This window comes from Somniosus microcephalus, chromosome 17 (genome assembly GCF_052327205.1).
Source record: "Somniosus microcephalus isolate GS21.2 chromosome 17, FLI_Smic_1.0, whole genome shotgun sequence".
NCBI lineage: Eukaryota > Metazoa > Chordata > Chondrichthyes > Squaliformes > Somniosidae > Somniosus > Somniosus microcephalus.
This window is the reverse complement of record NC_141003.1, coordinates 71,855,815-71,880,203: the sequence shown is the minus strand read 5'-3', so window position 1 is coordinate 71,880,203 and position 24,389 is coordinate 71,855,815. Positions and strand designations below refer to the sequence as shown.

General features: G+C 45.4%; 1 protein-coding gene across 1 annotated transcript in view; it reads left to right on the top strand.

Annotated features, from left to right (window-relative positions):
- The window catches only part of lrguk (leucine-rich repeats and guanylate kinase domain containing), a 146,015-nt gene that overhangs the window by 59,335 nt on the left and 62,291 nt on the right, over nucleotides 1-24,389 (top strand). The window contains exons 12-13 of the mRNA XM_086010866.1: nucleotides 16,077-16,190; nucleotides 23,909-24,110. Of these exons, the coding sequence (XP_085866992.1) occupies nucleotides 16,077-16,190; nucleotides 23,909-24,110 (316 nt within the window). The remainder of the gene's footprint in view (nucleotides 1-16,076; nucleotides 16,191-23,908; nucleotides 24,111-24,389) is intronic.

The following is a 24,389-nucleotide window of genomic DNA, read 5'->3' as shown; positions in this document are numbered from 1 at the left end:
GCAGCAAGCCACCACTTCAGTAAAATAAAAAAAAGTCCAAAAGCTTAAATCCAAACTTAGCTGAATGATGTGTCTGTCCCTTTAAGAGGTGCAGACATCGCCACTGTCGGCCTGCTTGCTCACCAGATTAACCTGGCGTGCTTAGGACCCAGCGCTGAATTCAGTTACTGGCAGCACAAAGGTAAGGTTGAAAATGGTGGCTGCCGCAGGACTCACCAGCAACTGGCAAAAGAACGGCAGCCACGGTTTGTGACTTTTAATGGCGCGAAGACCACAAATTTCTAGCCCCCAGTGTCTGGAGCACTGTGTGCAGTGCTTTGTAATGTCCCCAGGATGTAATGGTTGGGCTATTTTGCTCTTTGATTCTTCATACCTGCTTTCTCTTATGAGAGGCACCTTGAATCTGCTCTCCACCTCCTCCCTCCCCCAGCCCCCTCCCCAACCCCCCGACAGCTTGACTGAGAACAGGAAGTCATTGTATGGGCATAAGAAAAGTTCTCCTCATTTCAAATGACAACCAGTATAAGCATGTTTGGCTCTGTATAATTTTACACTTGTTTGAAGTATAATTCTTCTTTAACATTGTTTATCCATTTTGTGAAATTGTGACCCCTTTTATAACTTATTTCCCCCCCCGCCCCCCCCCCCCCCATCCTGTCTGATTGACCATGCACCATCTATGTTCGAGAGGCTGTGCAGGTGACTTGCTCCCATGAGTCTACCTGAGCAACACTCAATTGGAGAGGAGTCCGAGTTAATTCAGACATGCCTCGGGGGAATTTTAACATGGGTGAGCACGTGGGATTGGGTGCGGGTGGGGGGATAAATTGAGAATAATTCCGAGCCTGTGGGGAAGCTGGCTCCAATCTGCCGACTTCAGGGGTTTTATGGAGGCAGGACAAGGGGCACGCAGTACACCCACTCCCAGGAGGCGGGTTGGCATTTTAAATGTGTTACTGATCCTGGCAGCCTCTGATTTAACCTGCTTTGCGGGTTGTCGGTGGGCAGCTGGGTTGCCCAGGCCTCTGGAAACCTGGCAGCTGAAGCAAGGCGAGAACAGCTTTGAGGAGAAAGGAAGTGCCTTTAAAGCACTGCTTGTGGGCCAGGAGGAGCAGGAGTGCTTCCCCCCGCCCCCAAGTTCCCCTCCCCCCGCCCCCATACAAAGACCCCCGGGGTCGGGGATCAGAACACCCCCGCCCGCCCCAGGATTGGACCACCCCGCCTCCCCGGGATCGGACCTACCCGATCTGGAGTGCTCCCCGCCCGACTGGAAGCCAAGCCTGTCGATCAGGTTCTACGCCCAGAAGTCAGCCTATCGGGGCCAAAAAATGCACGCCGTGGAGTTAAAACCCGTTTGAAACTCCACCTCTCCCCAACCCCACTACCTACGTAAACCGCCCCAGTAAATATCCAGGACTCAGTCTCTCTCACCCTGGGGTAGCACCTGACATCCCCTTTATCCTTCTTTATTACGATATAGCTTGGTTTGCAGCTTAGTGAGACAGGAGAATTGTACGCCTTGGCACTGCAAGTCGTTGCCCCCCTCGCATTGCCTGATTAAAATTCACACCTGAGCAAAATTACATAAGAACATAAGAAATAGGAGCAGGAGTAGGCCAATCGGCCCCTCGAGCCTGCTCCGCCATTCAATAAGATCATGGCTGATCTGATCCTAACCGCCAATCCACTATCACAGAACCATCTCCTGAATCTAACAGAATTAGACACACGGAATAGGAGCAGGATCAGGCTACACGGCCCCTGGGCCCGCTCCGCTACCCACAGGGCCATGACCGATCCGAACCTAGACTCATGTCCAAATTCCTGCCTGCTCCCCGTAACCCTTAATTCCCTTTACTTCTAGGAAACTGTCTATTTCTGTTTTAAATTTATGTAATGATGTAGCTTCTACAGCTTTTTGGGGCAGCATATTCCATGGACCTACCACCCTCTGAGTGAAGTAGTTCCTCCTCATCTCAGTTTTGAAAAAGCAGCCCCTTTATTCTAAGACTATGCCCCCTAGTTCTAGTTTCACCCATCATCGGGAACACCTTCCCCGCATCCACCCGATCCAACCCCTTCACAATCTTATATGTTTCAATAAGATCGCCTCTCATTCTTCTGAACTCCAATGAGTAGAGTCCCAATCTACTCAACCTCTCCTCATATGTCCATCCCCTCATCCCCGGGATTAACCGAGTGAACCTTCTTTGTACTGACTCGAGAGCAAGTATGTCCTTTCTTAAGTATGGACACCAAAACTGTATGCAGTATTCCAGGTGCGGTCTCACCAATACCTTGTACAACTGAAGCAATACCTCCCTATTTTTATATTCTATCCCCCTAGCAATGAAAGCCAACATTCCATTGGCCTTCTTAATCACTTGCTGCACCTGCATACTAACCTTTTGAGTTTCGTGCACCAGGACCCCCAGATCCCTTTGTACTTCAGTACTTTCCAGTTTCTTGCCATTAAGATAATAACTTGCTCTACGATTTTTCCTGCCAAAGTGCATAACCTCACACTTTCCAGTATTGTATTCCATCTGCCAAATCTCTGCCCACTTACTTAGCCTGTCTATGTTCCCTTGCAGGTTTTTTATGTCCTCCTCACTCACTACTTTCCCTCCCATCTTAGTATCATCTGCAAACTTTGATATGTTACACTCGGTCCCCGCCTCCAAATCGTTAATATAGATTGTAAAGAGTTGGGGACCCAGCACTGACCCCTGCGGAACACCACTAGTTACTGATTGCCAGTCTGAGAATGAACCATTTATCCCAACTCTCTGCCTTCTGTTAGATAGCCAATCCTCTATCCATGCCAGAATATTACCCCCAATCCTGTGATTTTTTATCTTAAGCAATAATCTTTTGTGTGGCACCTTGTCAAATGCCTTTTGGAAGTCTAAATACACTACGTCCACTGGTTCCCCTTTATCCACCCTATACGTTACTTCCTCAAAGAACTCCAGCAAATTTGTCAAACATGACTTCCCCTTCATAAAACCATGCTGACTTTGTCCGATTAAATTATGATTATCCAAATGTCCTGTTACTGTCTCCTTAATAATGGACTCCAAAATTTTACCTACCACAGATGTTAGGCTAACCGGTCTATAGTTTCCAGCCTTCTGTCTACTGCCCTTTTTAAATAAGGGTGTTACATTAGCAGTTTTCCAGTCTGCAGGGACCTTTGCCGAATCCAGGGAGTTTTGGAAAATTATTACCAATGCATCCACGATCCCTACCGCCACTTCCCTCAAGACCCTAGGATGTAAGCCATCAGGTCCAGGTGATTTATCCGCCTTGAGTCCCATTATTTTACCGAGTACCACTTCCTTAGTGATTTTGATCGTGTTTAGCTCCTCCCCCCCCCCCCTTAGCCCCCTGTTTGTCCAGTGTTGGGATATTCTTAGTGTCTTCTACTGTAAAGACTGATATAAAATATTCATTGTGTTTTTGCCATCTCCATATTTCCCACCATTAATTTCCCGGTCTCATCCTCTAAGGGACCAACATTTACTTTAGCCACCCTTTTTCTTTTTATATAACTATAAAAACTCTTACTATCTGTTTTTATATTTTTTGCTAATTTACTTTCATAATCTATCTTCCCTTTCTGATCCAAACCCAAAAATCCTGTACTTCAAAACTTTGTGCAAAATCTGATGAAGGACGTAATAATTAAATAGAGGGTAAATCACTGTGAAAACAGGGATACAGCGTTTATTTCACCACAGTGAAGGAACAGTTACTCATGAGCCCCAAGTGCTCTGTACTCTGCATTCCATCTGTCACGCTGTGTGATTCTCTTTATTATACACTTGTTCTCTTTAATCACCACTGTTTTCCAATCTTCTCCTCTCCTGAAGGCGATGACTCGTGTTAGTCTACTGCTGGCGACTCATGAGAGCTCATAGCCCTCTAGAAGCTCACTGGCGAGCCCAATCCTCACATCTGAACCTAGGCAGTGACCGTCAGCAGTTTCGTGACCATGGCAGCCTTACAGTAGAGTTCAATCGTATCCTTCCCCAGCATCTAAGCACATACTCTTTCCAGGGATTGGGTAGGGGGCAGGGCGGGAGGGGGAGACATAGGACAGCGACCAGGATTGGAAGCTCCTGCTGATTTTTCTTCTTCAGCCCAGCAATATTGAGGATGGTGTAAGTGGCCTCACTGCCGTACAGGCTTAAAGCAGCTAATTGAACATGGACCAGGGATCGATCTGGGGATTCTGCTGGCTTCTCTTCCCGCTCCCGCATGGTAACCTCTGGTGTCCCCCAGGGATCTATCCTTGGCCCCTTCCTATTTCTCATCTACATACAGCCCCTTGGCGACCTCATCCGAAAAAACAGCGTCAGATTCCACATGTATGCCGACGACACTCAGCTCTACCTCACTACCACTTATATCGACCTCTCCACGGTCTCTAAATTGTCAGACTGCTTGTCCGACATATAGTTCTGGATGAGTAGAAATTTTCTCCAGTTAAATATTGGGAAGACCAAAGCCATTGTTTTCAGTCCCCACCACAAACTCTGTTTCCTAGCCACCGACTTTATCCCTCTTCCTAACATCTGTCTGAGGCTGAATCACACTGTTTGCAACCTTGGTGTCATATTTGACTCTGAAATGAGCATCCGACCGCATATCCGCCGCATAACTAAGACGGTCTATTTCCACCTCCGTAACATCGCCCATCTCTGCCTTTGCCTCAGCTCATCCGCTGCTGAAACCCTCATCCATGCCTTTGTTACTTTGACTCTTCCAACGCACTCTTGGCTGGCCTCCTACATTCTACCCTACATAAACTTGAGGTGATCCAAAACTCGGCTGCCCGTTTCCTAACTCGCACCAAGTCCTGTTCACCCATCACCTCTGTGCGCGCTGGCCTATATTGGCTCCCGGTTAAGCAGCGCCTTGATTTCAAAATTCTCATCCTTGTGTTCAAATCCTCCATGGCCTTGCCCCATCCTATCTCTGTAATCTCCTCTAGCCCCACAACCCCCCCCGCCCCCCCGCCGAGATATCTGCGCTTCTCTAATTCTGCCCTCTTGAGCATCCCTGATTATAATAGCTCAACAATTGGTGGCCCTGCCTTCTGTTGACTAGGCCCTATGCTCTGGAATTCCCTGCCAAAACCTCTCCACCTCTATCTCTCTCTTTCCTCTTTTAAGATGCTCCTTAAAACCTACCTCTTTGACTAAGTTTTTGGTCATCTGCCCTAATTTCTCCATATGTGGCTCGGTGTCAAATTTTTTGTCTTATAATACTCCTGTGAAGCACTTTGGGATGTTTTACTATGTTAAAGGCGCTATATAAATACAAGTTGTTGTGTATGGGTCAGTACCACATCATATAACGCACTTGCCCATTGATCCAATCATTAGCTTTTAAGTAACCAGATTTGTCAGGGAAATTCACTAGCCTTTATATAACGAGGTGTCGGGAAATCATTTTGACAGCACATCACAATGGTTGAAGACTTTGGTGTACACATAAGATGACTCACCCACCCTCGAGCCCTCAAAATTCATCTCTTCCGCCTGCTTTTGCTCATCTTCCTTATTATTACTCAGCATCTGTCTCTCCTATCTGAAGTGCTTTGGGTATTTATTGTTAAAGGTGCTATATAAATGCAATTTGTTGTGGTTTGTATGTCTGGGTGTCGACTTGGGTTAGGGGGTGTCAGCTTGGTTTAATCGGTAACGTTGCTAACTCTGCGTCAGAAGGTTATGGGCTCAAGTCTCACTCATGAATAATCTAGGCTGGTTCTTCAGTTCAGTACCAAGGGAGTGCTACGTTGTCAGAGGCGCTATCCTTCAGGTACACCTAAATGTTATTGGTGCAATGAGAAGATGGTAGAGTTACGTATTCGGAAACTGAGAGATCAAATGGGCCTCATTCATCGGAATGTATTTTGCAAACGAGTCGCCAAAGTGAAGATATTTAGAATAGGGGTTTATCACAATGGCTGTTGTCTTCACATATGCTAATTAAAAAAAAGTTTAACAAAGGTGAAAGAGCACAGTGTATTTTCAGCATTTTTTTTTAATTTCAGGTTTTCAGCCTCATCAGTGCTTTTCCTTTGGCCGCTAATAAATTGCTGATGGGTATTGCTTTCCATTGGATGCCACTCAATCCCCAGTTAAAAAATATTTTTAACCTTTTATTGCTGGTTTTTGCTGTTCAAATGAGAAGATTTAATTATTTTTCAATGTCTACCTGCTCAGATAAAAAAAGACATTTTGTTAACATGAACTAAATGATGGGAATCTTGCATTTCCGCTAAAATATACACAGTTAATGCAAAACCTGAAGTTATTCAAATGGAAAAAAATTGCGCATTTTCGAAGATTGGCACTGAAATCACACATGGAATTTTAGCGGACAAGCAGTCAGTGAGTTCATCTGAAAGCCTGCTTTATGGAAATGTTATTTATCTTAAATGGGTTAATGGCTTCGCTGAAGTTGTAGAGGGAGAGGATTTTCAGATGAACGTATTGTTTTTGTCCTCTATTATCCTACTGAGTGCTCTTGGTGCTATTATGTTAAAAGGTTTGTTTTTTGCCTCCTGGTGCAAATAGAAAAATACAATCTTGTTGATCAGTAAAATATTCATCATGTCCTGTAACTGAAGTAAACAGTCTAGCTGTTACATGGGGGAAGATTTCCTCTATTATGTGTAATTAAATCACAACACAGTGTTTATAAATGGTTGTTGCACTTTACACACACAGGAAATCATAGAATAGTTACAGCAGGGAAGAAGGCCATTCGGCCCATCAAGCCCGTGCAGGCTCTCTGCAAGAGCACGTCAGCTAGTCCCACTCACCCGCCCTTTCCCCGTAGCCTTGCAATTTTTTTTCCTTCAGGTACTTATCCAACTCCCTTTTGAAAGCCGTGATTGAGTCTGCCTCCACCACCCTTTCAGACATTGCATTCCGGATCCTAACAACACACTAGTAAAAAAAAGTTTTTCTTCATGTTGCGTTTGGTTCTTCCGCCAATCACCTTAAATCTGTGACTTCTGGTTCTCGACCCTTCTGCCAATGGGAACAGTTTCTCCCTACTCTGTCCAGACCCCCTCATGATTTTGAACACCTCTGTCAAATCATCTCTTGATCTTCTCTGTTCTAAGGAGAACAATCCCAGCTTCTGCAGTCTATCCACGTAACTGAAGTTCCTCATTCCTGGAATCATTCTCGTAAATCTTTTCTGCACCCTCTCTAAGGCCTTCACATCCTTCTTAAAGTAATTATTTTTTTAATTGATTGATTGTCGCATTGTGGTTATCATACTGCCCTTTCACCTCTGGAACAATGGTTCATATCCAGCCCAGTCTGCTGGGATGGAAGTCTTCTCTGTCTATTGGTTGTAAGGCTTCCAACAGAAATGGGTTTGGGAACAGTCGCAACCCAGTTATTGGTGGATGTAGTACCACAGTAGAGAACAGCACATAATTCAACGCTAACTTATGCTAAGAGAGCTCATAAAGGTGGGTGGTCTGGGAAATGGAAATATCGCATTGGGACAGTAATAGCTGTTCCTCTGAGGCTGAAGTTTTATTTCCTAACACAGTAATTCTTGTGTTAAAAAAGAGAATTGGGGGGGGGGGTGAAAATGCTTCAAAAGGAGTGAATTTCACTCTAAAAGTTCAATCAACTTCTACACTGCTGTGGGACTTGGTTCCCTAGGGTCGAGTTAAGTTCAACCTCTGCTTGTTTTAAATTAGTGGTTTTACTAATGGTACTTTGAAAACCAAGCAGCTGCAAAGAATTATAGAAAGAAAGAAAGACTTGCATTTATACAACGCCTTTCACGACCTCAGGACAACCCAAAACGCATTACAGCCAATGAAGTACTTTTGAAGTATAGTCACTGTTGTAATATGCCAATTTGCGCACAGCAAGTGATTAACTTAAATGTTTTACAAAAGCAAAATACTGCGGATGCTGGAAATCTGAAATAAAAACTGGAAATGCTGAGTATTTCCAGCATTTTCTGTTTTCATAACTTAAATGTTATGTTTTTCCGATCCATTTCTTTTGATATGAAGAATCCTTCTGTTAAATAATGAGTGCGGAAGGCACCATTAAGTGGGAATTGTTTTGCAGAAGTTATTGCAGCCAATGTGCAAAGGACCTCCATTAACACGCACTTATTCAGAATGATATAATTGCAGATGCACCGTTTATTATTGGCTTTCAGCCTCAAAATGTTTCGGTGCGAATATTAGTGTACGAACGTTTAACACATTTGTATGCAATTCTTTGGTCCACTACTTTAAAGTAAGCATTAATCTGTGTAAATAGTAGACACAGGCAGTTCAATCATGCGGTATGGTAATATCCACACAGCATAATTTGAAGGCCCGTATCTCTACTGATAATTTTATTTTCTCACATGGTGTAGCTTACTACTTCTCCAAGCCCGTTAGATGTTTAGAACGATATTAGCTTACAGCACAGAAGGAGATCACTTGGCCCATTGCGTCTGTACCAGCTAGAGCAATTCAAAACTAATCTGACTGCTCAGCTCTTTCCCCATAGGACTTCATCTGCTCTGCTTCAAACATTTTTTCCCCATCTCCCTTAAAAGATGCAATGATCTCTGCCTTGACTATTGTCCATGACAAAGCATCCCATTCTCCAACAACATGGGAACATCGGAACAGGATTAGGCCATGTAGCTCCTTGAGCCTGTTCCGCCATTCAGTGAGGGCGTGGCTGATCTGTGACCTATGACTCTCTATGTAAAGAAACTTCTCCTAACTTCTCTCCTTAGTGTCTTCATAGCAGTTTAATATTGGTGAACCCTTGTCACGAACACAGAGGGCGCGATATTCCCATTGGAGGCGGGTTTCGGTTTGGGTGGGTTTCTAACCCGCCTCCACTGAGGTGGGAAAAATTTGTGTTTTTTTCCCCCTAATTGGCCAGTTAATTTCAGAGGTGTGGGTTCCCCTGGCTCAATTAGTCTTTTGGGACTGAAACTCGCCTCTGCTGACGTCACTTATCCAGCTTCATTCAAGGGCTGCTTGCTGCCTTGGCTCATTCCACTGGTTTTTGGTCGATGGTGCACCACCCCCAAACTTTTATCTCCATGAAGAATGGCCAGCTCCAAGTTGTCGGATGAGGCGCTAGGTATGCTGGTTGAGGGGGCGAGAGCCAGCAGGGAGGTGCTCTTCCACTCATCTCGGAGGAAGAGGCCTCCCAAAGAAACCAAGGCTGTGTGGGTCCAGCTGGCAAGGGATATAACCTCCAGATCTGTGTGCAGATTGGGTGATTGTTTCTGTGTATTGATGAAATGCCATTCCTGTGTGAATGTATTAAAATTAAGTGATGGCAAACTGTTGGCGTGATGGCATCTGTTATTTTGGCTTGGGCAGCTCCACATTGCGGGCTCCGCGACACTTGCGTGGTCAGGTTGGTGGTCAGAGTGAAAGGAAGCCAGAGAGTCATGTCCATTGTCAATCATGTGTTAAGGAGCCAAGCACATGTGCCACAATGGGCAACCTATGCAAATCCGGCCAGGATAAGTGCATCACGGGCAGCCGTGTGCTCACGTGCTGCCGCTGCTGCTGGTCGATACTCCACCGCTCGGTCCTCCTCCTCCCCCTCCTCATCTGAGGAGGCTATGAATTGAGCCACTTGTTCATCAGGAAGCTGCAAGCCACGATGCTGTGCCTTGTTGTGCAGTGCACAGCAGATCACGACCATTCTGGAGACCCTGGCTGCTGAATACTGCAGGGCTCCACCTGATCTGTCAAGGCATCGGAATCGCAACTTCAGCAAGCCAATGGTTTGCTCGATGATGGACTTGGTCGAAATGTGGCTGGCATTGTAGCGCTCCTCAGCCTCGTTAACTGGCCTCCTGATCGACGTCATTAGCCACTTCTTCAGGGGCTAGCCCTTGTCACCAAGGAGCCATCCGTAAAGTTGGTTTGGCGGATTGAAGAGCGGAGGAACACTAGAGTTCCGCAGGATGAAAGAGTCATGGCAACTACCACAGAAGTTGGCGCAAACATGCAAAATCTCCTCCTTGTGGTTACACACCAGCTGTACGTTGAGGGAGTGGAAACCCTTGCAGTTGACATAGATAGTTGGGTTTTGATGGGGTTCCCTAAGGGTCACGTGTGCAGTCTGTGATGCCCTGCACCATTGGCAAGCCTGCCATATTTGCAAAGCCAACTGAATGCGCGGTTACACTTGCTTGATCCCTTGAGAAATGGATGTAATTGCGAAAAGAGCATTGGTAACCTGCGTGATGCAACTGTGGGCGGCCGACTGGGAGATGCCACTGATGTCTGCTGATGATCCCTGGAAGGAGCCTGAGGCAAAAAAGTTGAATGCGGTGGTGACTTTGACAGCCACTGGTAAGGGGTGTCCACCCACTCCTCTGGGCTCCAAGTGTTGGTGCAGCAGTGCGCAGATGTCTCCGACAACCTGTCGCGAAAATCTTAGCCTCCTTTGGCACTGCTGCTCAGTCATGTTGAGGTAGCTCATCCTCTGTTTGTAAACCTTGAGAGGGGGGTATCTCCTGCGGCGACGTGCTTCCATGCGCTGGCGCCTTCTGCCCTGTGCAGCATCAGGTGGGTGAACAGGAGGTTGGCGCTCCTGCTGCTGAGCTGCCTGATTCTGCTGCTGCCGTGGCTGCTCCTCATCCGAATCGGAGGTCCATGGCGAAAGGAAATAAATGGTTCCCATGCTGCTGGCAGATACCTCCGTTGGGGAAGCGCTCAGTCCAAGCGGGGAAAGGGTCTTCCAGGGAGGTCCCACAGTTGAGAGATAGAAGCTGCAGCACCTCCGACTTCGGAAGACCTGTGGAACAAAAGTTCTGCCACCTGCAACTGATCCCTGATGAAAGCTCCGTTTTAATGGTGGAACTGCAGCTGTGAGGAGGCCACCCACTTGTCAACCCGCCAGGATTAGCTGGCGTGGTTTCAGAGGGTCGTGCAACACGCACAAAATGTGGCAAAATAACAAAGGCCTGTCAAAATAAGATTATAGAGGCCCTTAACTACTATTTAAGGGTCTTAACTACCTCTCCCGACTGATGGAGATGGGACCGAATCGCACCCATCAAACCCGCCTCCGGCAAAATTGCTTGGAGGCGTGTTCCGAACCCGCCCTTGGATTTTTGCCAACTGTCCCGCCACCAAACCCACCTCCTTGGGGCTGGGAAAATCTCCCCCAGAGATTTAGTATTTCCCTAACATCTATGTTAAGAAAAAGCATATAATTGCACAAAGATGGGTGGCAGGTCAAAAGATTGGACAGAATATAAAAAACAGCAAAGAATGACTAAAAGATTAATAAGAGAAAAATTACAGTACGAGAGAAAGTTAGCTAGAAATATAAAAACAGATAAGAGTTTCTATAGATATTTTAAAAAGAAAAGAGCTAATAAAGTGAGTGTTGGTCCTATAAAAAGTGAGTCTGGGGAATTAGTAATGGAAAATGAGATGGCAGTTGAATTAAACAGGTATTTTGCATCGGTCTTCACTATAGAGGATACAAGTAACATCCCAGAAATAGCTGTAAATCAGGAAATGGAAGGGAGGGAGGAACTCAAGAAAATTATAATCACCAGGGAAGTGGAACTGAGCATATTGTTGGCGCTGCGGGCTGACAAGTCACCGGGTCCTGATGGACTTCGTCCTAGGGTCTTAAAAGAAGTGGCTAGTGAGATAGTTGATGCGTTGGTTTTACTTTTCCAAAATTCTCTAGATTCGGGGAAGGTTCCATTAGATTGGAAAATAGCAAATGTAACTCCTTTATTCAAAAAGGGAGGGAGACAGAAAGCAGGAAACTACAGGCCAGTTAGCTTAACATCTGTCATGGGGAAGATGTTAGAAGCTATTATTAAAGACGTTATAGCAGGCCACTTAGAAAAGCTCAAGGTAATCAGGCAGAGTCAACATGGTTTTGTGAAAGGGAAATCATGTTTAACCAATTTATTGGAGTTCTTTGAGGAAGTAACATGTGCTGTGGATAAAGGGGAACCGGTGGATGTACTGTATTTAGATTTCCAGAAGGCATTTGATATGGTGCCACATTAAAGGTTATTGTGGAAAATAAAAGCTCATGGTGTAGGGGGTAACATATTGGCATGGATAGAAGATTGGCTAGCTAACAGGAAACTGATTAGGCATAAATGGGTCATTTTCTGATTGGCAAGATGTAACGAGTGGTGTGCCACAGGGATCAGTGCTGGGGCCTCAACTTTTTACAATTTATATAAATGACTTGGATGAAGGGACCGAAGGTATGGCTGCTAAATTTGCTGATGAGACAAAGATAGGTAGGAAAGTAAATTGTGAAGAGGACATAAGGAGGCTACAAAGGGATATAGATAAGTGAGTGGGCAAAGATCTGGCAAATGGAGTATAATGTGGGAAAATGTGAAGTTGTCCATTTTGGCAGGAAGAATAAAAAAGAAGCATATTATCTAAATGGTGAGAGATTGCAGAGCTCCGAGATGCAGAGGGATCTGGGTGTCCTAGTGCATGAATCGCAAAAGGTTAGTATGCAGGTAGAGCAAGTAATTAGGAAAGCTAATAGAATGTTATCGTTTATTGCGAGGGGAATTGAATACAAAAGTAGGGAGGTTATGCTTCAATTATACAGGGCATTGGTGAGACCACATCTGGAGTACTGTGTACAGTATTGGTCTCCTCATTTAAGGAAGGATGTAAATGCGTTGGAAGCAGTTCAGAGAAGGTTTACTAGACTAATACCTGGAATGGCCGGGTTGTCTTATGAGGAAAGGTTGGACAGGCTAGGCTTGTATCCGCTGGAGTTTAGAAGAGTAAGAGGTGACTTGACTGAAACATATAGGGGGAAAAATTCAGTTGTTTGCGCCTCCTGTTAGCGCCTTAAGAGGGCGCTAATGGGGCGCAAAGGAACTAGCGCCTGGGCGCGGCGATGTTTGCGCCGCTCGTGAAATTAACGACATTTTGCGGCGGCGCTAAACACTACCGCCATGATCTCCTGCGCCAGCAGATCGTGACGTCAGTCGAGTGCGCAGCGCCCCGGTAGCACCCCGGACCGGATATTGAGTGGCGCCCCCTGCCTTACCGCCTGCCACTAGCAACGACAGGTTGAGGGGAGCGTTTTGCAGTCAGGAAGGGACTGGGAGAGCGCTATTTAAAGGCAACCGCTTCCTGCCTTTTTTTGTTGGTGACCTTTTCGCACCACGCATTCTGAGAGAGAGAGAGAGAGAGACTTCTGGAGAGATTCAATGCTGTGTGAAGGAGTTTTGGGTACTAAGCAGCACTTTGCAGGTTCATTTTGATTTGCCCTTGTATTGATTTAGAAGAGACTATGGGGCTGCACTCTGAGCTCTTTCCCTGGGTCTCTCCATTGTTCTTTCCAGCAGATTTGATGTACAGGTCTCTCCAGGCCGAGATTCAAGGCTGAAATGAGCAGGATGTGGATGGAGAGCAAAATCAACCCTCCCCTTTAAGATTAGAACAGAAAATGCTGGAGAAACTCAGCAGGTCAAGCAGCATCTGTGAAGAGAGAAACAGAGCTAACATTTAAGGTCGATGACCTTTCGTCAGAATTCCCCTTTAAGAACTGGCCGGCGCCAGTGTGTCTGTGTTCTATTGCTGACTGACATCACATGAGCTTCGCCAGCGCTCTGAGGTAGCGCCTCACTCCTCGGCCTTTGCGCCTTAAGACAGATGTGAAGCGCTTGATTTAGCGCTCCAATCACCTCCAGGGGCAATAAAAGCCAAGTTTGCCGTTGGAGGCGATAATTAGCGCCAGGCGCTAAACTTTGTGCACGGCCGATAATAGCACCCCAAACGTGGCAATACTGAATTTTTCCCCCATAAGATCCTGAGGGGTCTTGACAGGGTGGATGTGGAGAGGATGTTTCCTCTTGTGGGAGAATCTAGAACAAGGGGTCACTGTTTAAAAATAAGGGGTCGCCCATTTAAGACACAGATGATGAGAATTTTTTTCTCACAGTGGGTCGGGAGTCTTTGGAACTCTCTTCCTCAGAGGGCGGTAGAAGCAGAGTCTTTGAATATATTTAAGGCAGAGGTAGATAGATTCTTGATGAGCAAGGGGGTGAAAGGTTATCGGGTTAGGCGGGAATGTGGAGTAATCAGATCAGCCATGATCTTATTGAATGGCGGAACAGGCTCGAGGGACCGAGTGGCCAACTCCTGCTCCTAGTTTGTATGTATGTTCGTATCAAAAACCCTTCATAACTTAAAACTTGAGTAACTCTCCTTTTAACCTTCACCGCTTAGTGGACATAGTCTCATTATCTCAAGTTCCCCCTCATAAGTATAATTTCTCATCCCTAGTATTTTCCTGATGAGTCTACACTGTACGCTCTCATGACTTTAATGTCCTTTCTATAATGGGGCACCTCAAAGCTGTTCCCCAGTTTAAAAATATTTGCCCCTAAAAATGGAAATGAAGCAAAGAAAAGAATGTTTGATGGTGAGACTTGCTGTTTAAATTGACTGATGTATCTATTTTCTAAAGATGATGCAATGACTATCTCCAACAAGTGAGAGTCTAACCACCCCCCCTTGACATTCAATGGCATTACCATTGCCGAATCCCCCACTATCAACATCCTGGGGGTCACCATTAACCAGAAACTTAACTGGACCTGCCACATAAATACTGTGGTAAAAAGAGCAGGTCAGATGCTAGGTATTCTGCGGCGAGTGTCTCACCTCCCGACTCACAGAATCACAGAATCTACAGTGCAGATAGAGGCCATTTCGGCCCATCGAGCCTGCACCGACACATATCCCACCCTATCCCCGTAACCCCACGTATTTAATCCCCTAACACTAAGGGTCAATTTATCATAGCCAAATCAACCTAACCTGCACATCTTTGGACTGTGGGAGGAAACCGGAGCACCCGGAGGAAACCCACGCAGACACAGGGAGAATGTGCAAACTCCACACAGACAGTCGCCCGAGGCCAGATTTGAACCCGGGTCCCTGGCGCTGTGAGGCAACAGTGCTAACCACTATGCCACCGTGCCCCCAAAGCCTTTCCACCATCTACAAGGCACAAGTAAGGAGTAAGATGGATCACAAGTAAGATGGAATACTCTCCACTTGCCTGGATGAGTGCAGCTCCAACAACACTCAAGAAGCTCAACACCACCCAGGACAAAGCAGCCCGCTTGATTGGCACCCCATCCACCACCTTAAACATTCACTCCCTCCACCACCGGCGTACCGTGGCTGCAGTGTGTACCATCTACAAGATGTGCACTGCAGCAACTCGCCAAGGCTTCTTCAGCAGCACCTCCCAAACCCGCAACATCTACCACCTAGAAGGAGAAGGGCAGCAGGCGCATGGGAACACCACCACCTCCAAGTTCCCCTCCAAGTCGCACACCATCCTGACTTCGAAGTATATCGCCGATCCTTCATCGTCGCTGGGTCAAAATCCTGGAACTCCCTACCAAACAGCACTGTGGGAGTACCATCACCACACGGACTGCAGCGGTTCAAGAAGGCGGCTCACCACCACCTTCTCAAGGGCACATAGGGATGGGCAATAAATGCTGGCATTGCCAGCGACGCCCTGATCCCATAAACGAATCAAAAAAACAAAAAATTTTTATTGAGGGAGACCTTTATCCAGTTTACCCTCATTTAGATGGTGAGGCCACGTATATCCATGTTGTGGCAGCTTGTTCCTGGTTTGAAGCATAAAAATACATCAAAAGTTTTAACTAGTCATATCTGTAGTGTGAGCATGTCAGTCTTCCAAATCTGGGCTTTCAATTGATTCTTTTTAAAGCCAGCCTTCTGTGATTGAAAACCCAGTTTTTCGAAAGGTGTTCCAAACTCTAAAATAGACGGTGTGAGCCAGGAGAAAAAAAAAGGTTTACAACCTGATTTTTTAAGAGCAAAAAATCAACACAGTATTTGGCAGATTAAGAAATATATTGCACCCCAACTACTCCCAGATTTGTTATTGCACTGTAAAACTCTTGTTACTCATTGCCATTTCATGTGCTGTTGTAATGCATTGAGTTGTTAGCTGCCATCTCCATTTGAACCTTTTTGTCCTTTTGTACAGGGGAAATTTATCGAGACAATGAAGTACAATGGACATTATTTTGGGCTCAGCAGAGATGCATTAGAAACTGTCGCCAGAGAGGGTTTAGCCTGCTGTATTCATATGGAACTAGAGGTAGGTGTGGAGGTCTTAATGCAGTGGATTTGTGGGCTCTTTTGTGAATGACAGACATGACTGTCGTAGCGATAGTCTGTGAAATCATAAATACTAAATCCCATCAGAGGAAACGTAATATTAAGATGAAGTATTCTGCATGGTAAACAGTGTTTCATCATTAGAGATATTTCGCATTTTGGTAAAACAGGAAAAAAATCAGAGATAAGCCAAAACACTCTAATATACTGCCAATTTGCTTCTTGTGTGATACTAATTCATCGCTTCAAATTGCTCCCACCACCACCACCACAGACCGCACCAGTGACCACGGACCACCTGTAACAGCTCAAATGCTCTCTCTGAAAACAACTCCAGTCTAGAGCGACTAAACCTTTTATTGGCCCACTAGGTGTTTTCCCACTTCAGAATGTTATGGTATGAAAATGTTACTAACCCACCATTATGCTCCACTGAAATCCTCATGGTAACAGTGGTAAGTGCTTACATTTGAGGCGTCCCAGAATGTCAAATATCTACATTTACAGGGCTTCTCCATGAAGGTGGCATAAGCAAGGGGGTGTTTTCAGAGCACTCACTGTCTAACATCAGTGTGAAGATGTAGGTCTGTTTTCAGAACATCTTTTTTATCCTTTCAGCTTCAATAGAGTTTTACTGTATTGCAAGCTGATCTCCGACAGTGAGTAAAGCTCTGTCTAAGAGTTGAAGTTTAGTTTAACAAGTGAAGATGGGTTAAACAGCCACCTGCTAATGCAGTTGTGTCCACAGGATGAATTAACAATATAAAATGCTGGGACTTATGTTTTATTTATTAAAAAACCACTTAATTAGAGTCGGGTTACTGGTTCGAGATTGCCACTTCAAGTTAGCAGCATGATATTGTGGGGTGTAGGTTGCTGTGATTTCCTACATCTTAGCTTGGACATTAGTGAACTGGAAAGGGAAGCCAGAAGAGAATAGGAGTGAGAGCCAACCTGGGCCACTTTTGCACCCCGCCAGCAGCTGGTTACAGGGTACCATCCCCTTGAACTCATCCAAAACTCGGCCGCCCGTATCCTAACTCACACCAAGTGCCGTTCACTGATCGCCCCTGTGTTCTCGGTCAGGCAATGCCTCGATTTTTAAAATTCTCATCCTTGTTTTCAAATCCCTCCCGTGGCCTCGCCCCTCCCTATCGCCGTAACCTCCTCCAGCCCTTTGAGCTCTCTGCGCTCCTCCAATCCTGGCCTCTTGCGTAACCCCGCTTTTAATCGTTCCGCCATTGGCGGCCGTGCCTTCAGCTGCCTGGGCCATAGGCTCTGGAATTCCCATCCTAAGCCTCTCTGCCTTTTTACCTCTCTTTCCTCCTTTAAGATGCTCCTTAAAACCAACTTCTTTGACCAAGCTTTTGGTCACCTGTCCTAATACAGGAAACTTTGTGATATCCGGCACTGACGGGACCGGCGTGTTGCCGATCTATCAAAACTGCCGGACATACAAAGTTAATGTTGAAGCATACGGAGGTTTTCATCTCCGTATCTGACAACAAACACTGTTGCTTAGCAACAGCTTCTAAAGAGTCCGCTGCAGCTGCAAGCATCTGTAGCTGAAGCTGTTGCTATAGCTACAGACCTTGCAGTGGCTGACTGGGGGGAAAAAAAAGAACGAGATCTAAAAAAAACTTACAGAAAACGGCTCCTAATTTTTGCCGTTAGATCGAGTATTCCGGACATACAACCTCCGGATAAACCAAAGTTTCCTGTAGCTCCTTATGTGACTCGGTGTCAAAATTTGTTTCAAACACTCCTGTTAAGCTAGATTCAACGGCCAAATAGTCAAGTTCACTCTTGATAGGAGCCATTTAATGCAATTACTATAACAGTGCATAAGGTTCACTTTGATGTAGATTTTTATCACATGCCAGTATGTGCAATCTTTTACTTCTCAGCCACCAGGTGGAAGGTGAGTTAAGTTCAGGCATCTAAGTACAGTGAAAAGCCAAGGGTCATGGGGGGAGAAATTGGGTGAGTAGTGCCAGCTGTTTGCGCCTAAAGAGGCAGTCAGTGGCTGTAGCGCCACTGGCTGCGTCTGCGGCGATATTCAGTAGGGGCGCTAATGGTGGCATTAGGCATTTGCGCTGCGCCGCCACCGATGACGTAATCGGTGTGCGCAGCGCCCCATTTGTGCCCCGTTCGCGATATTTGATAGCTTGCGCCGCTCGCTACCCACGCCCGGTTCACGGGGCCTTACTGTGCCGGCAGCGGCGCAAGTTAAGGTGGAGGTGCGGGGCAGCCGCTTTTTCGGCGGCCGCCTGCCAGCACCTCCGTCCCCGGCCTCCTAACCCCCCCCCCCCCCCGCAGTATTGCCGGCTGTTTCCCGAGAGCCCGGCACTTCTCCTTGATGCTGGGCTCATTTGCCGGCACTCGCGATCGGGGATCGCGCTGTTGCAGGCACCTCCCCCTTAACAGTGGGAGGAAGGCCTGCAGTACCGCAGCATGCCGTGCCACAGCATGTGGCGCTGTGGCACGTTGCGCTGCGATAATCAGTTTCAGCGCCCAAAGAGGGACGCGGAGCGCCTTGAGCCTCGCCCCGTGTCCCTCGAGGGGCACTGAAACTGAATTTCTGGCGATCGCTATTACTCCGATCGCTGCGCTAAATCCTGCGCTCCGCCGACTTTTGCGCCACTTTGGCGCCCCAACCCAATTTCTAGGCCATGGTGTAGAACAGCAAATAAGAGATGTGGTGAAACAGGAAACACTGATTAGGTGTCACCAAGCTTGGGTTTAAAAGCCTGATGTTGTAGGGGAAGAAAGGTAAGGAGTTCCATACTGTTGAGATTTTGGTTGAGAAAAAAAGAAAGAGCTTGCATTTATATAACACCGTATCACATCCTTGGGACATTCCAAAGCACTTTACGCCCTATGAATTACTTTTGAAATGCAGCTACTGTTGTTATGTTGGAAACACAGCAGCCATTTTGATCATGGTCAGGTCCCACATGAGATGAATGACCAATTAATCTGTTTTTTTGACACTTGTTTGGTGCCAATGTTATGAGTGTACAACTTTGGAAACTTACAATGTTTGTACTATAAAATACAAAGCAGTGCCTTTCCTTGACATCCTGGGCTCTTCCCTGTCAATGTCTTTTGACTGGTACTGGTTCTTGAACCTACCAGGCGACAAGCTATCCTGCTGCATTTCCTGACGATTGCCTTGTAACTAAATGTTTTCAACAGATAAATGTGGGAACTAAAAAACTGACTTGCATTCTAGTGCTATTTACTTAGGTGATCTACTTTTCACAGCCAAGGTCAGGTTAGAAATGTGCGGTTTGTATATTGTGCTGACCTCCGGTTTTTCATCCCAAATCAAAGAGCTGGAATTCTAGGATGAAGGGTGGAGTCCAGTATATTAACTATCTATTACTATTACAAAATCTACACCTCCATTGTACTGGAAGCTGCTTTGCTGCGACCAGTTTGTTGGACATGTCTAACATCGGGAACTCAATCCTAAAAGAAAAAGGTTCCCCAGTGTATTTTTTCAGTTTGTGACTGACCCACATAGACCAGGAAGGTCCTAGGATCTGCGCTGAGTTAAGTGATCTTAGGTGGGCAGCAGTAGAGTGCTATAACTGACCTCAGCATCCCTGTTTTGAGGTGAAAATCAGCCAGGGTTCTGCTTCTGATTGCTATCATGAGACCCATGCTGGAAATGAGTGACCGTAGACATCAGGCAAGGACAGGAGCGGGCTTGATTGTGTTGTTCCCACCATTGAATAACCGGGTGACCCTTGCTATGATGACTCACATCTGAATGATACTTGGATGCAGTACCAGAGAGCTGTCTGCCAGCAAGGAGCCAAAGCCTTTAGGAAGAGAGGAAAAGGGAAGAGCAAAATTGGCAGAGAAAATTGGTTTAAAAAAAAAGGCTGTAATTTTCCAGCTGCCGTGTGTGCGTGATTGGAGGCGGGACAGGAGTGAAATTTGAAATAAATCGGTGCGGGTCAGGGAACCCACAGTCTCCTCGTGCCTTTTACTCAGGCGCGTGTGCCAGTGCGGCTGTGACCCGAACGGTAGAGGCGGCCAACCTAATTTAGAAAAAAAGACTTGCATTTATATAGCGCCTTCCATGACGACTGGCCGTCTCAAAGCCAATGAAGTACTTTTGAAGTGTAGTCACTGTTGTAATGTAGGAAATGCGGCAGCCAATTTGCGCACAGCAAGCTCCCACAAACAGCAATGTGGTAATGACTAGATAGTGTTTTTTTTTTAGTTACATTGATAGAGGGATAAATATTGGCCAGGACACCAGGGGAGAACTCCCCTGCTCCTCTTCGAAATAGTGCCATGGGATCTTTTACGTCCACCTGAGAGAGCAGACAGGGCCTCGGTTTAATGTCTCATCCGAAAGACAGCACCTCCAACAGTGCAGTACTCCCTCAGCACTGCACTGTAGTGTCGGCCTAGATTTTTGTGCTCAAGTCCCTGGAGTGGGACTTAAACCCACAACCTTCTGACTCAGAGGCAAGAGTGATACCCACTGGGCCACAGCTGACACTAATTTAGATAATTATTAGGTTGTTGTCAGACCCTTAAGCGTCCTTTTATCCCTACTTCTGGAATTTCACTACATGACCATGGGAATCACGCAGCTCGGGAACCACATCTGTGAACCTGAGGCGGAAGTTCAGTGGCCATTGAGTGAGGTCCATTACTGCACAGCATGGAAAGCACAATACTCCCACCTGACACCTGGTTACTTTCTTAAGGCAGATGCTGCTGTTGAGTGCATTGTCAGCACAGATTTAGGTTTCCAGAGGTTGGCAGTATGTTCAGCAAACTCTACTTGACCTGCCATTAAGGGAAAGTCGCTCTGAGAAGCGGCATGAAATGAGGAACGGGATCCCGACCCGCCATGCCGACCGCCCGCACGTGACCCGCCCAGGTAATAAAAATTCCAGCCAGTGTCTCCATCTGATAGGTGATACCCCTCTAATGTTTAACCGCAGATTTCTCTCCCTTCATTTCATTTTTCTTATTTTAACAAATGGCTGCAGAGGAGTGCATGATGAGAGAGAATACGAAGGGATTAGGAGAGAAGTCAAAAAAACAATTAGGAAGGCAAAGCGGAACTACGAAATTAAATTATCAAGGAACATAAAACAAAATAGTAAAATATTTTACAGGCACATCAATAAAAAAAGGAAGGTTGGGATGGACAGGACAATACCACAGGTAACGATAGGGAGATGGCAGAAATATTAAATCATTTCGCTTTGGTATTTCTCAGGGAGATAGAACAGGTGGACACGACAATGGATGATGAGATGAGTAACGAGATAAGTGCATTAAAAAATTTTTTTAAAAAGGGGATATTATTAAATAAACTAATCAAATTCAAAGAGGATAAAACCCCTGATCCAGATGGATTGCATCGACGCATTTTAAAAGAATCTAGGGAAGAGATAGCAGAGGCATTACTACACATAATTAATAATTCGTTGGAAAAAGAGTAGTGCCAGAGGACTGGCGGGTAGCTAACATAATACCTATATTTAAGAAGGGGGATAGAACATGTCCAGGGAATTATAGACCAGTCAGCTTAACATCGGTGCTAGGAAAAATAATGGAATCCCTATTAAAGGAGAGAATAAAATAACGTCTAGAAATGAAAAGCATAATAATGAATAGTCAGCATGGATTTCAAAAGGGAAAATCTTGCTTGACCAACCTTATTGAATTTTTTGAGGAGCTAACAGAGTAGACAATGGTAATGCAGTAGATGTAATTTATCTAGATTTTCAAAAGGCCTTCGATAAGGTACCCCATAATAGACTAATGAATAAGGTCAGAGAATGCGGAGTCAGGGGACAAGTAGCAGAATGGATTGCTGGCTGGCTTCAGGACAGAAAGCAGAGAGTAGGAGTAAAGGGTAGCTATTCACAGTGGCAGAAGGTAGGTAGTGGTGTTCCACAAGGATCAGTGCTGGGACCACTGCTGTTCACAATTTACATTAACGATTTAGACTTTGGAATCAAAAACACAATTTCTAAATTGAGGGGGATGGTCAATACTAAGGAGGACTGCAATAAATTACAGGAGGACATTCATAAACTTGCAGAATGGGCATATAATTGGCAAATGAAGTTCAACACAGATAAATGTGAGGTATTACATTTTGGTAGGAAGAATAGGGAGGTCATTTATCACTTGGAGGATGCGAGTCTAGGTGGGGTAGAGGAACAAAGGGATCTCGGTGTACAAATATACAAATCACAAAGTTGTGACACAGGTTAGCAAGGCCATACAAAAAGCAGACCAAGCACTAGGGTTTATTTCTAGAGGGATAGAATTGAAAAGTAGGGAAGTTATGCTAAACTTGTATCGAACCTTGCTTAGACCACACTTAAAAGAGTACTGCGTGCAGTTCTGGTCGCCATATTATAAAAAGGATATAGAGGCATTGGAGAAGGTGCAGAGAAGATTTACAAGGATGATATCAGAAATGCGAGGGTATACATATCAGGAAAGGATGAACAGGCTGGGTCTCTTTTCTCTTTGAAAAATGAAGGCTGAGGGGTGACCTAATAGAGGTCTTTAAAATTATGAAAGGTTTTGATAGAGTACACACAGGGAGTGTTTCCACTTGTGGGGAAGAGCAAAACTAGAGGCCATCAACATAAGATAGTCACTAAGAAATCCAATAGGGAATTCAGAAGAAACTTCTTTACCCAAAGAATGGTGAGAATGTGGAACTCGCTACCACAGGGAGTGGTTGAAGTGAATAGTATAGATGCATTTAAGGGGAGGCTGGACAAGCATATGAGGGAGAAGGGAATAGAGGGTTACACTGAGATTTAGATGAGGAAAGACGGGAGGAGGCTCGAGTGGAACATAAACGCCAGCATGGTTGGGCCGAATGGCCTGTTTCTGTGCTGTATATCCGATATAATTCTACTATGGTCAGTGCTCCTCTGAACTTTGCTCTCTCATTCCTTCTAAGCTCCAAAATATGCCTTCCTACGTCCACAGTCAATCAGCTTGGCTCAGTTGGTAGTACTCATGAGTTCAAAGCCTCACTGTGGACTTGAGCACATAATCTAGACTGACACTTTAAAGCAGTACCAAGAGTGAATTATGATGTGGGAGGTACCATCTTTTGAATGAGATGTTAAACCAAGCTTGTTAAGGTGGATGTGAAAGATCCTGCAGCATTATTTGAAAAAGAGCAGGCAGTTCTCATGTCCTGGCCAACATTTCTCCATCCAACAACAGTCCAAAAACAGATGAATAGGTCATTTACCTCATGTGGGACCTTACTGTGCACAAAATGGCAGCTGTATTTGCCTTTATAACAGTAACTGTATTTCAAAAGTAATTCATAGGTTGTAAAATTCATTGGAATGTCCTGAGGATGTGATAAGGTGTCATAAATGCAAGCTCTTTTTTTCTCAACCAGAATCTCAACATTCTGGAACTCCTCACTTTTCCTTCCTCCTACAGCATCAGGCTTTTAAACCTGAGCTTGGTGGCACCTAATCAGTATTTCCTGTTTCATCGCATCTCTTTACTTGCAGCTCTACACCATGAACCTTGGCTCTTCACTGTACATAACTGCCTGAACATAACTCACCTTACACTTTTTTTAAAGAAATCCAGACGAGCTGAGTGCTGTTTAGAATGGAAAGGGAGTAGAATTGTAAATTGTTTCTGTCTAATTCCACCATTGAATAGGGAGTACGTAGCTTGAAGAAGACATACTTAGAGCCTCGATACATTCTGCTGATCCCGATGAATAAAGAAGAGCACAAGAAAAGGTTGCAGCTGAGAGGGCTGTACAGTAAATCACAATTCGATTTTGCCACATCCAGAGTTGACAATTATATCAGCATGAACCAGGAATACCCAGGATACTTTGATGCTGTGATTAACACTGGTAAGGGAGTTGGCTCTTTGTAATTGTCTCTCTCCAACAATTAGATAACAAAGAGTATTGGCTCCAAATTAGTCCTGTTGAAAGTCCTGTTTGCCACTTTGTTCAGAGTTCAGCTGTATTGTGACGGAAATCCTTTAATTTTCATTTTTTCAGGGTATCATTTTTTTTTTACCAGTTGTTTCCTCTCCTTTTCCCTGGTAGGCTAAAAGGTCTTTCCCAGGCCTCTGCTGATGACACTCTAAAGCTGGGCCACCAGGATTCCATACCACATTTTCTCAT